Consider the following 12,793-nt stretch of genomic DNA (forward strand, 5'->3'; position numbering starts at 1 on the left):
TATCCCCGATTTGAGATCGGAGCGGTCCCGACATTCTTCCGAGCAGAGGAGATTAGTCTTAACACACCACACACGGCAGGAATATTTGATCAGATTATTTTACGATAATCGGAGCATCCTAAGATTGTCGGAAGGGCTGAATCGGGGCTAAAATCGGCCCAATTATCCTGCCGTGTGAACCAGCCTTAAGTCACTTTGGATAAAAGCGTCAGCATAAATGTAAATATAAACTTAACTGAACTGAACTAAAATAAAACTCAACTTAAATATGCTGTTAAGATAATGAAATAATGACATAAATGCCAATGGAAAACTAAACTAAACTCAACTCAACTCAACTTAACTTAACTTTGGCTCAGTGGTAGAGCATTGCGTTAGCAGCACAAAAGGTTGTGGGTTCAATTCCTGGATGCACTGTAAGTCACTTTGGATAAAAGTGTCTGCATAAATGTAAATATAACTGAACTAAAATAAAATAAAATAAAAATAACACTTACTGGCAATCGTCCAGCCAAACGTCTCCTCCTCTTAGCCATGCACCATGGTCCTGATTCTTGTAGGCCACAAAATGATGGATCAGAGCAGGAACTCTTGGTTTGAAGGGGTCTGCATCCTGGTGTGGGCCGTACCTGCCAATTAAAAAAAGGCTTGGCATGAATGCAAATAAACTGGCTAAATGATATAGTTTATTGTCCCTTCTAAAAAGACCAGAATGCCACACTGAGTACCAGCACAGTGATGTTATGAACGAAGCTAGTGTGCTGGTTAGCTAGCAGCATGATCTTTGTGGGTGTCAAAGATGAGGTATACTGGGTTCAGAAGACTTGAAAAATACAGCACTGGTCATACAGTATGTACTACTTCTGACAAACTTTTGTGAGTTTTATCATTTCGGTAAGAAACTGCAAATGCCAACCTCGCTCCTACGAGGGAGAGGTAGGGTCTCTTGTCCTTCGCGTTAGCCTCAGTCGTCTTTACTCCGTGATCGAGGATCATCCCCGCCTACCATAATACACAAACAAAACATGAGTGTCATGCTACACCCTAATTAAAATACTGATATATACAGCAATTGGTTCACTCTTTATATATGTACTTTTACATTACACTGGAGAACTGTTTAAAATTAACTAGGGAAGGCATATCAAAATAAAATAAAAACTAAATTAAACATAGACTTTCCCTTATACTCTATCAGTCATTACTCTGGGGTCAGTAAGATTTATTTATTTATTTAAGGAATTAATGCTTTTATACATCAAGGATGCTTTAAAATGATCAAAAGTATAGATTTTCTTTTATTTCAAAATAAATTCTGTTACCTTTCTAGTACTTCAAAAAAAAAAAAAAAAAAAAAAAACGTATAAGAAAGATCCAAGAAGTACAACACAAATTACTTACATGTAGCTGTTTAAAGGTGACACTAAAGATATTTATAATGTTGCAAAATATTATTACCGTATATATACAAATCTATTTCTACTAAAATATTAAGCAGCATAACTGTTTTCAGCATTGATAATAATAATAATAATAATAATAATAAATTTTTCTTGATCTGCAAATCAACATATTAGAATGATTTCTGAAGGATCATGTGACACTGAAGACTCACAGGAATTATTACATTTTAAAATGTCTTCAAATGGAAAACAGTTATTTAAAATTTGTAAATAATTGTATAATTTTACTGTATTTTTGATTAGCCTTGATGAGGAGAAACTTTTTCAATTACATAAAAAATATATTTTTCCAAAAAACAAAAAAAACCCCCACCAGATTACATGCAAAAAATACATAAATAAAAATACATCTCGGTTTTCCTCACTGTAAGAGCTTGCTATCATAAAGATAAGTTGCACTGTACTGAGGATGGTACTGTATTTCAGCACAAAAGCACCAACCCCGGATTCCCCAACCCTTAAATCATGTTTTACTAAAGGGCTAAGTAGCTAGCAGCTCAAAATGAATTATATTTCAATTATGGTGGCCGCACTGAGAATGACGCCATAGATTACAGCGGGAGGGCGAGAGAAAACGTTCGCTTCCACAACAAGATCATCAATCTCAAGCATCGGCCTTTTAATGGTGTATACAGAGAGAGGTGCTAGCGGCATCTATATCTCCAGTGCCATGGCCCACTTTCATTCACGATGACACACACACACTCACACTCACCCTGTAATTGGAATGAGCTCTGTTATTAATGAACAGCCCCATGGGTGTATGTTCGGACTTGCCAGGGGAGTACATGCCCTCTGATGGACCGGTGGGGACATGGTGGAAAATGAACCAGAATCCTGTTTCCTGCAAGACCACACACACACACACACACATTACATGTGCATGGAGACGGTGCTAATGGCCGTCCTAATGACACAAAACGCATTGAGAATGAGCTCACAGCGGTATATAAAAAATATCCGCGGCTAAGCAGCACACGGCGCTGTATGATCCATCACAAATAAGCATGGTAGGTGCACAGGAGCCGGTGAGATACAGTGGCACCATCAATCAGAGACATCGATGTGGTAACGAGACTAACCTCGGATCCGGCCGCGGCACAGTTGATGAGATTGTTATTGGGGTTAGCCATCCAGAAGGTGGAGGTGGCGCTGAGAAAGAGAGAGAAGGACACTGATTAGATTGTACGGCTTCTTATTGCTGCCCAATTCTGCCGCCACAAACATAAACAAACACGGCTGACATTTAGCACATGTCCATTTTTAACTTCACTGGAACCATATTCGGCTCTACTGTAACTAAATATGTGGAAAAAACACATGAGCGATTTATCCTTTTTCTGCTTGTGCCAATTTATTATTAACAGGAAAGGGAAATTGGTTGGGGAGAGAGATGTGAAAATGGGATCTGTCTGTCTATCCATCCATCCATGATGTGATACGAAAATCTTACTGCAATGTTTTAATGTGTGACTTAATCAGGAATGACTAAAGTGGTGATATTACAGGATCTCTGGCAGTGTCTTCCTCTATAATTTAAGAGCTATAAAGCTTCATCCTCTCTATTGACCGAATCTAAATGGTGCATCGTTCATGCAATATATATGAGAGCAATTAGCAATTTAATGCAATTCAACTCCCTAATGCTTTGGAAGGCTCTTCGTTCCACATGCTACATGGAACTGGAATAAATGCATGCAAAAGGTGTTTGCATGAAGATAAAAATCCATGTGGGGGGAAAAAAAGCATCTGTTGCCTATTGACGTTTTTGAGTGGCATTGGCAATGTTTTTAAGATGTGTAACTAGGCATTGTTAAAAATGAAGGATCTGATTCCATAAGTATTCACCTCATGCTAACGCTGCACACTTAACCACACTTCAAAGCAATTCTCAGCTCTGCGGCACAAATTAAACATATTTACTGTCAACACCAAATCCCGGTTTTCCCAACCCAGACAGTTTCACTGCCAGAGTTTAGCAGGGTTTCTCAATGTGGGGATGTTGTTATTTTAATTAGCAACGACTATCCAAGGTTCTAAGAATGCGAGTGCATCTAAGGATAAAAATCATTACACAATAATGAGCTTGGGTGGAAACGATCTTCAGTGCAACCGCATGTTGTGAAGTTGCTTTCTGAAGAGGAAGCCTTGATTAAAGAATACCATAGTGAGAAAACAACTAAAAGAGGCATGAGTCAACAGAACGTAGCTACAGTAGTATAATGATCATGACAATGTTAACACTTAATGATATACAAAATTAGAGCTGCACAGTTTGCTGCATGACAGCCGTATTGCAGTTAGTATCACACATACTGGAAATATGGCAATATGATAATTTAGCATTTCATTTATTAAATATAAAAGCAATAATAAATAGAATATTGCTTAGATATAAAAGATAAAAGAATAAACTAAACTAAACTAGGGTTGGTTTATGATAGTTGGCTATTATCCAGTGATCCAATAGCCATTTGGTTCCATGAAGTCAACTATTTAATGTATTTAATTAGTATTTATGTATATGTGCATATACAAATATATACATAAATTAGTCAACATCAGGGTTCTTATAGTTAACTAATAATACAACTATTAAAAACATTTTGTCATCTGAAATAAAGCTGAAATACAATAAAATGTATTTTATGAGACATTTTACATTTGAAAATGTTTTAAGGACTAAAATTTATAAACTGAATGAATAAAAACTAAAACTGGAAAACAAATTAAACCTAAATAGTAATATTTAAAAAGAACAAAAAAAAAAAAAATTAACAAAAGCTTTTTGAAATAAATTTGAAATAAATAATATTGTATTACATTAAACATAAAATACACAACATTATACAAAAATTAAATATTAACAGAGAATCAATTCTCATCTATAGCTATTTTATATATCTATTTTTAGTTTTTTTTAATCTTAATATTAGCTCGGGATTCCTAAGGAAAAATAGTTCTTTCTTTTGATTTTAGGGTGAAATATTCGTGGTTTCTTGAGATACAATCATCCACACCATCCTGTCCATGTTTATCTCTCTGGTCAGTGAGTTTTACCTGCAGTCCTGGCGCGGTTTGGCCACGTATCCAGGATAAGCTCCGTAGGTTATGTCACGGCACATCTTGCTGTCTCTGTCGGAGGGCAGAAGTGTGCTCGCCTTCACCAGCAGACCCAGACAATGGTCGAACATGTTCCTCTCCTCCGCTCCGTCCTCAGTGAAGAAACAGTGTCCTAAAGCATCATAGCCCACAACATCCTTCACCTACCGAGAAATTAAGAACATTAGACGACAGAAGATGAGGTATGTAGCTAATGTCCAGTGGGCAAATAATAAAAACTAACTAAAAGAAACCCAGTGACTCATAATTTACTCTTAAAATTAATTAGAATCAAAAAGGGAAGTAGAAGATCTTCATCTGTAAATATTTTTATACTGTATATATATATATATATTTGTGTGTGTGTGTTTGCGTGTCTGTGTTTGTTTTTTAGAATGTCTTACTTGTTTAAAAAATATATAATTTTGTGCATTTTTCATAATGAAACATTTAAACTTCTATAAATTATAATAATTTAAAATCTGTGTAGATATATATGTTTTGTTTTTTAGAATGTTTTACTTGTTTAAAAAATATTATTTTGTGCCTTTTTAATAATAATACATTTAAACTTCTATAACTTATAATAAAGAATTAATAATCTGTGTAGATATATATGTTATGTTTTTTAGAATGTTTTACTTGTTTAAAAAATATATAATTTTGTGCATTTTTCATAATGAAACATTTAAACTTCTATAAATTATAATAATTTAAAATCTGTGTAGATATATATGTTTTGTTTTTTAGAATGTTTTACTTGTTTAAAAAATATTATTTTGTGCCTTTTTAATAATAATACATTTAAACTTCTATAACTTATAATAAAGAATTAATAATCTGTGTAGATATATATGTTACGTTTTTTAGAATGTTTTACTTGTTTAAAAAATATATAATTTTGTGCATTTTTCATAATGAAACATTTAAACTTCTATAAATTATAATAATTTAAAATCTGTGTAGATATATATGTTTTGTTTTTTAGAATGTTTTACTTGTTTAAAAAATATTATTTTGTGCCTTTTTAATAATAATACATTTAAACTTCTATAACTTATAATAAAGAATTAATAATCTGTGTAGATATATATGTTACGTTTTTTAGAATGTTTTACTTGTTTAAAAAATATATAATTTTGTGCATTTTTCATAATGAAACATTTAAACTTCTATAACTTATAATAAAGAATTAAAACTATGTATATATAAAGTTATGTATTTTAGAATGTTTTACTTGTTTAAAAAATATTATTTTGTGCCTTTTTAATAATAATACATTTTAACTTCTATAACTTAAAAGCATTTAACATTTACTACAGTTAACTTTTTTAACAGTTTACTACTCTATGCTTGCAAAGAGTCAGAGCTCTGAGGTTGGTGCGGCCCCCCACTGGCTCCGAAATAAAATCATAGCATGCTATCGTGAACAAATAATGTGGCTTTTCTGTATTGTAACCTTTCACCTCGTCTCCTGTGAAGAAAATAAAGCAGCTTACAGCAGCGCTCCTGCATCTTTGAGAAGTGTTTGAACAGCAGCTCCGCACTTTTTAGAAAATAAGCCAAGGACGGACTGCAGTGCAATAAATTACAGATTCATATTCCAGCTCTGTTGAGCTCTGACAAAGCATATTTCATATAACTAAATAGAGTCAAATGAAGCCAAGTACTCAGCTCCCGTATGATGTAAACGATACTGGAAAATCTGCTGGTTGGCATCAGTACCAGCAAAACACCTGGATATCATGCAAGTGTGAAACAGAAAGCCTAGTTTGTCAATTACAAGGTTTTGACTACAGGGTTTAGTTTCCTGACTAGCCTGTTTTCCATTCCTGAAGCTTCAATGTAAGTCTTGCAAAGAGTGCAGGGGTGCGGCCTGTCAATCAAAATCAGACAGATGATTGACAGCTAGAGATCACTAAGACTTGAGGAGCAGCTACTGCAGGAAGACATCGAGCCATATTCTGGATTGCAGAAGTTTTTCACGATTCATCTTTTGAGCCTTTCTGCTTTTGGCTTGTATTAAACTACTAGTCTTGGTTACATAAAAGGGTTACAAAAAAAAATAAAAATAAATAAATAAGTATTTTACATTTATAGAGATAAAAACATTGCTTCTCAAGTACATGTATTTTTGATTTAAGGATTTATATTTTAAAAAATGTCTTCTCTCAAGTACATTTATCAAGGATTTTAAGATATTCATACAAAAATGTTAGCTTTTCATCTCTGCATTTATCTCGTTTTAAGGGTGATTAGATATTTATACAAATCCATCCATCCACATTGTAAACTTTTTCTTAAACTACTGTGCTTTTCCATCCAATAACATTCCCCATTAATGAGATTTATTTGTCATACTTCATTAGAAAATTGTTTGCCAGCCCACTAGATTACTTTATGCTTAAAGCAAAAAAAAATAAAATAAAATAATTGTCACTTTGTTACGTAAAACTTAATTCAAGATAGATTATCTGAAAGCCTTATCTTATGATATTTGGTTTCTCAAATAATTGTATCTACTTTTATGGATGTTTAGATATTATTTACTTTTCAGTGAATTTTCAGTGAATACTTTTTCCCAGTAGTTGGGAAATTAAGTGTGGAAATTAAGGGAACGATAAATAAAAGATTCCATTTGATCAAAATCAAGAACTAAAGATTCCATTCTATTAATTTAGCAGCAGAGACTCATTATGGATGTCTTCAAGCACACATAACCTGTGCCCCTGAAACTCACCAGCAGCCCGTTGGTGCCGTGGATGGTGACGCAGCGGGAGAAGGTGTGATGAATGGACAGGTCTTTCACGTAAGTTGGTGGGTTGTAGCCTCCCTTCTCATCCACGTCCCCGTTCATATGGAAGTGGATGGGGTAGTGTCCCATAGACTGCTGCCCCATGTGCTTTAACTCTAGCCCTTCCATATGCACAGAGCGGAAACCTCGCTCGACCTGAAGAGTAAAACATAAGAGATAGGAAAATTACACTCTTTTGTGCTGTTTTTGAATTTTGAATTTCAAAAAATGTGAAAAAATTGCATGATATAAACTTAGAATTGCCAGATGTGAGAGTAGAAATCTGAGAAAAAAATATCAGAATTGCCTTTTTTCAAAAAGTCGCAGTTAATTTTTATTTTTTATTTTTGAAAATGTGGAGGAAATGTGCTTCCATATACGTGACCGTAAACTGACATCAGAAAGCAAACCATGAACATGCAAGTGTGTTGATAAATTATTGAAAAATTAACTTAAAATCATGAAAGTACTTAAATGTAAATAAATAAATAAATAATTAAAAAATCAAATTTGCTAATTAAAGATCACTGGAGTAATTTTTACAAGAAAATATTATTTCAACATTTCTACTTCAAAATGTCATGTTATTAAATTGTGTTACTTGACATTTCTTTGCAATTACTATTCTTTGTGACATTTACTAGCAATTTCTGAGTGAAAAAAGAAGATGGTTTATACACTTTCTTTTCCAAGTAATTATTTTATGTCAAAGGGGTTCAGCTGAAAAAAAAAACTTTTAGAATCCCTGAAATAAAAAACAAAAGATTCCATTTATAATTTTTTTAGCAGATACTCATTTCTGCTATTTTTTACTTTAATGGACAATGATATTAATATCCAGGTTGAGTGATCCCATCAGGGTCTATGCAAGTTGTACTCCTTAATATGGAAATTCAAAATCTGAAACTCGAGATTCTAGATGAACGAACATCAAAAGTGAGAAATGTACATATCATAATCCTTTCAGAATAAGATTTGAGACGTGCATGCCAGTCTATGCATGAATATATGCACGGGCGGGATGTAAAGGTGTCAGACGGATTGATTTCCTCTCTTCTCTCGTTCTCGCACATCTGGCAGAATGTTCACTTTTGGACTTCACGGCTGCCTTTTTTGTGACCTACATCAGATCGTTTCAAGTCAAAGTACTTTAAATATGCTGCACGTCATATCTGTGCAATGCAGTAGAATGCGAGTGAAAGGAAGATGATTTGATGGTTCCCAGGGGAAGGTGGCACACTTTGGCTCCAATTAATGTCTTTCATCCTTTTGGATGGCCAAATGTGCAATCTCATCCCCAACTTGACATTTCTCTAAATGTATCATAAATTAGATTAGCCTGGCAAATATCATAAGAATGTGACAGCACGGACACGGAAGGCAGTTTTTATGACCTCCCTTGTGGTTGAAAACCATAAACACAAGCTCAAATCGTCTGGTCGGATGTCAGTGGGTTCACTGCTCTAAATAAGCAGGCTGAACATGTTTTCAAATGGGTATGTGAGCGAAGAGCATTTTTTACTGACATGTTGACCCAAACATGGATACAGCTCTCATTAAATTACTGAGCTCATTCCAACCAAATAATTTAATAATTTATGAGCCCCTGTCAACAAATATTTTTGTTGTCGAATAGTCATTTGATCTCATGTGACCTAATGTAAAAGCCTGCAATAATATGGTTTGACCAGTGTGGCGCTGTAGAGCAAGACTGTAATTCAGCCTTCCCATGCAATCCATATGGTCATGCAGAATAAGACATTGATATGGGCTTTATACTGTAAGCACTAATAAACAACCAACATGCTAGTAATAGGCATGCTAATGAGCAACTAGTTAATAATGAGAATTGGTCCTTAAAATTAAGTGCTACCAAGCATTCTATTAGATTGCAAAATATACAAAAGAGTTAGAGATGCAAATTGGAAAATAAAACATGCCACTAAAGATTTTGATGGAAATATATCTGAGAAACTGTGTAGTCTCCTAATAAATCTGAGAAATACTGTCCACACTCCTGTCCAGTAGGTGTCAGCAATGCTCCTATAAGTTGGTTTTCCAGCCATCATTAAAACCAGAAGAAGAAGAAGAAGAGGAGGCGTTTGGGAAAGTAAACTAAAAACTAAAATAAAAATAAAAAATAAAAAGAGGAAATGCTGTCATTTGTTGAAGCTCTTTTTCATTCTTTGAGGTAAAAAAGTTTGATATAAGCAAGCAGTCATTTACTGTTAGTCGTTTACTCTCCTGATGCTGCTGAACAAAATAAACACACAACAAATATGACAGTGGTGAGAAAACAGCAGTTAAGAAAGCATCTGATCTTAGGGATGTGGATTTTTACATCAGCTCTATGTACAGTATATATGAAAATGTATAGAATATATATAACTCAGTATTTTAATGAATTACAAAAGCTGAATAATCGACCGATGCCTACTGGTTAATCTGTGAAATAATCTGTGTTAATCCATTTATCGTTCTAATATTTGTAAGATTAATCGATTATCTAAATATTAATCTGTTGCTGCCCTAGCCTGGTTGCTGACTTGTTGCTAAAGAGTTTTTAGGATGTTTTAGCTGGTTTCTAGGGTGTTGTTAAACAGTTGCTTCTAGATGGAGACTAAAACTATAAACATTAAAACATTAATTAAAATAAAATGAACAAAAACGCAATGAATCAAAGACATATATTATTTAAATGATACTCACTGTTGAGAGCCATTTGGATTTGGAAGGTTTAGTAAATGATGACCGATTTAATATTTTAGGGTTAATGTTCTTTATTAGCAAGAATTAAAAGCGGTTTCCTCTCAAATTGAAAGACAGGATGACCCAGCTGTTGCACATGGAAATCTCTTCTTGAGTGGAGAAATGGGCCAACCTTCTGCACGACAGCGAAGGTGAGGAAGGGAAAGGAACAGTCAGATCTGGGCCAATTACTAGAGAGGCCAGACGCTTGAGTGGCCCCATCTCACACACACACACACACACACACACACACACACACACACACACACACACACACACACACACACACACACTGGCAGGCCCTTTGCAGGAACCAAAGGCAAAAAAAAATATCCATTCTGCTAGTTTGACAGAGTGTTAATGTCTAGCTAGAGGTGCCATCGCTGTAATAACTCATTCTGAGGGTGTGAACATCCATGTTCGGATGAGCTAGTGTACTGATGAAGGCATAACAAGACAACTGTGGCTGCTGTTTAACAGAGAAATGTGTGTTTGAAGTGACAGGAGGGTCGGACTACCTTAAGATGTCCACCAAACGTGTCGAAGGAGAAGAACTTGCAGGCATCATTGCCGTAACATGTCGGCTCCATCTCGCCTCTGATCAAAATGTTGCGAGTCAGCAGTCCGACCTCTGCCCGCATGTCCACACCATCCACCTCCTCCCCTATGTGAAGGTACGCTGGTTTACCTGTGTACGCACACAAAAATACACAATTTCATCACACCTACGCTATGTAATCTTTTATAATAGGTGCTTCCCAATTTGCATAATCATGTAGTATAAGAAGTGCATGTAGTGCATTGGGACTGAAAATTAGAAATAGAAAAGGTGTGTTTTAAATACCCAGATGATGCACTTAATTGATAAAAAAAACAAAAGTGTGTAATGGTGCAGATTTCTTGTTCTTAACTGTCGCAGCTTTAATTATGTAATGAAGGGGAAGGAGCTGTTAAACTACAATGCTGAATGACATGAATGAAATAACCATATAAAATTAATTCACAACACATTTGAAAACAGTGCATAAGTACATAGTGTATATAAGAGATATACTAATAGATAGATAGATAGATAGATAGATAGATAGATAGATAGATAGATAGATAGATAGATAGATAGATAGATAGATAGATAGATAGATAGATAGATAGATAGATAGATAGATAGATAGATAGATAGATAGTCAGTCCCCCAGCCCTTCAATCAATCTCTGTCTGGTCTGTTTGTCTTCCTCCTTGCTCAGAAAAAGTCAGTCTCACACATAATATATGAAGTTCTCAGAGTTTCTGGACACTACGAGTCCTGCAGCAGGACTGAGATCCGGCAGCTGGCATAGTGAGAAAAAGAGATTATGAGAGAATCAATACATGCAGAAATATTTGAGAGCAGAGAGAGAAAAATAATGGAGAGCAAGCGAGACAATTCTTGAGCTAACGTATATTTTGGGGGGGGGATTTCATGCCTCAAATTGGAAATGGTGTAGAGGGACAGAGAGAAAGAGAGAGATGTGATTCCACTCTCAGACATTCTTCCTGTCTGACCCAGATAGCGGGCTGAAGAGGCTCCAGGACTCAGAGCTCATCTGATAATCACAAACAGGGATGCCTAGATCTCTCGTTTCCCACAGTGTCTTCCTCCATCGGGTCCCGAGAGACTGGGTCATGTTGACAAATTGCTCTTCCTAATAGATGAGTTCCTCTCAATGCTCATTTATTCATTTTTTAAAATGACTGCAGTCACTATACGGCTGGACCTTGAGTCTGTCGAACAATCAAGGGGGGCTTACAGATGTGTCTGGGACAGGAACAGGACACGGGAAAAAGAGACCCAGAGGAAAGAGGAAAATCATAAATGAGATCTCTTTAATATCTCAAATGCTTCTCCTAGGTGCATAGAGATCTTTGCAGAAGTCATCTGCTTCTCACATTTTCCTATATAAAATGCTGTTCTGTTAAAGACAAAGGGAAAATGCATAAAAATTGTGAAAATTGCTGTCTCCTGGCTGTTTACAGAGCCATTTATATGCATCATTTTTCACATCGTCTTTCACATCCCAAATCTTTGTAAAATAGTAATAAATAATGAGACAATGTAAATATCAGAAGAATATCAGCCCTGTATGAACATTTAAGGGTCCATAAAAATATAAAATTACCATTAATTAATATTATTATATAATATAATGATCACACATTTTTTTATTATATAATTCAAAAAAAAAAAAAAAAACGATTAAGCGCAACAAAATGTTCAACTATAGCCCCACAATTTCTAATCAAATTCTTCCTATTCACTTAATTGATAACTTGAGTTTCCTGAGCTATGAAATAAATGCTTTTGTGTTTCTAAAATGACGATGGATTTCATATCCCTGACCATTTTGATTTAAAAACAAACAGCAGCCTGCAGCTGCCTAATTGTTGCACGCCATGTTATTGGCTGCATGCTGATAAGATGAATGCCAATCTATTTCAATCACACAATTCAGCGTATCCGAACACTTAGAATCACCCTCAAATGAGCTGACGGCCAGCTGGCACCAAACACACAGATGAGGAAAGGGTGAAAGTTCAGAACAAACAGGGGTCAACAGATTGAAAATGCTTTGCAGCCAGCAGTGGGGAAAATCCAACAGATGGGTCTATTTCCATCACCACACACACACACACACACACAGAGAGAGAG

The 12,793-nt window shown here is 35.1% G+C and overlaps 1 protein-coding gene across 1 annotated transcript in view; it reads right to left on the reverse strand.

Annotated features, from left to right (window-relative positions):
* Positions 1–12,793, reverse strand: part of LOC128017377 (cell migration-inducing and hyaluronan-binding protein-like) — a 112,733-nt gene that overhangs the window by 18,907 nt on the left and 81,033 nt on the right. The window contains exons 12-18 of the mRNA XM_052602742.1: positions 10,626–10,795; positions 7,306–7,515; positions 4,524–4,729; positions 2,546–2,615; positions 2,179–2,307; positions 917–1,002; positions 498–629 (exon numbers count right to left, since the gene is read on the reverse strand). Coding sequence (XP_052458702.1) covers positions 498–629; positions 917–1,002; positions 2,179–2,307; positions 2,546–2,615; positions 4,524–4,729; positions 7,306–7,515; positions 10,626–10,795 — 1,003 coding nt within the window. The remainder of the gene's footprint in view (positions 1–497; positions 630–916; positions 1,003–2,178; positions 2,308–2,545; positions 2,616–4,523; positions 4,730–7,305; positions 7,516–10,625; positions 10,796–12,793) is intronic.

This window comes from Carassius gibelio, chromosome A7 (assembly GCF_023724105.1).
Source record: "Carassius gibelio isolate Cgi1373 ecotype wild population from Czech Republic chromosome A7, carGib1.2-hapl.c, whole genome shotgun sequence".
Taxonomy (NCBI): domain Eukaryota; kingdom Metazoa; phylum Chordata; class Actinopteri; order Cypriniformes; family Cyprinidae; genus Carassius; species Carassius gibelio.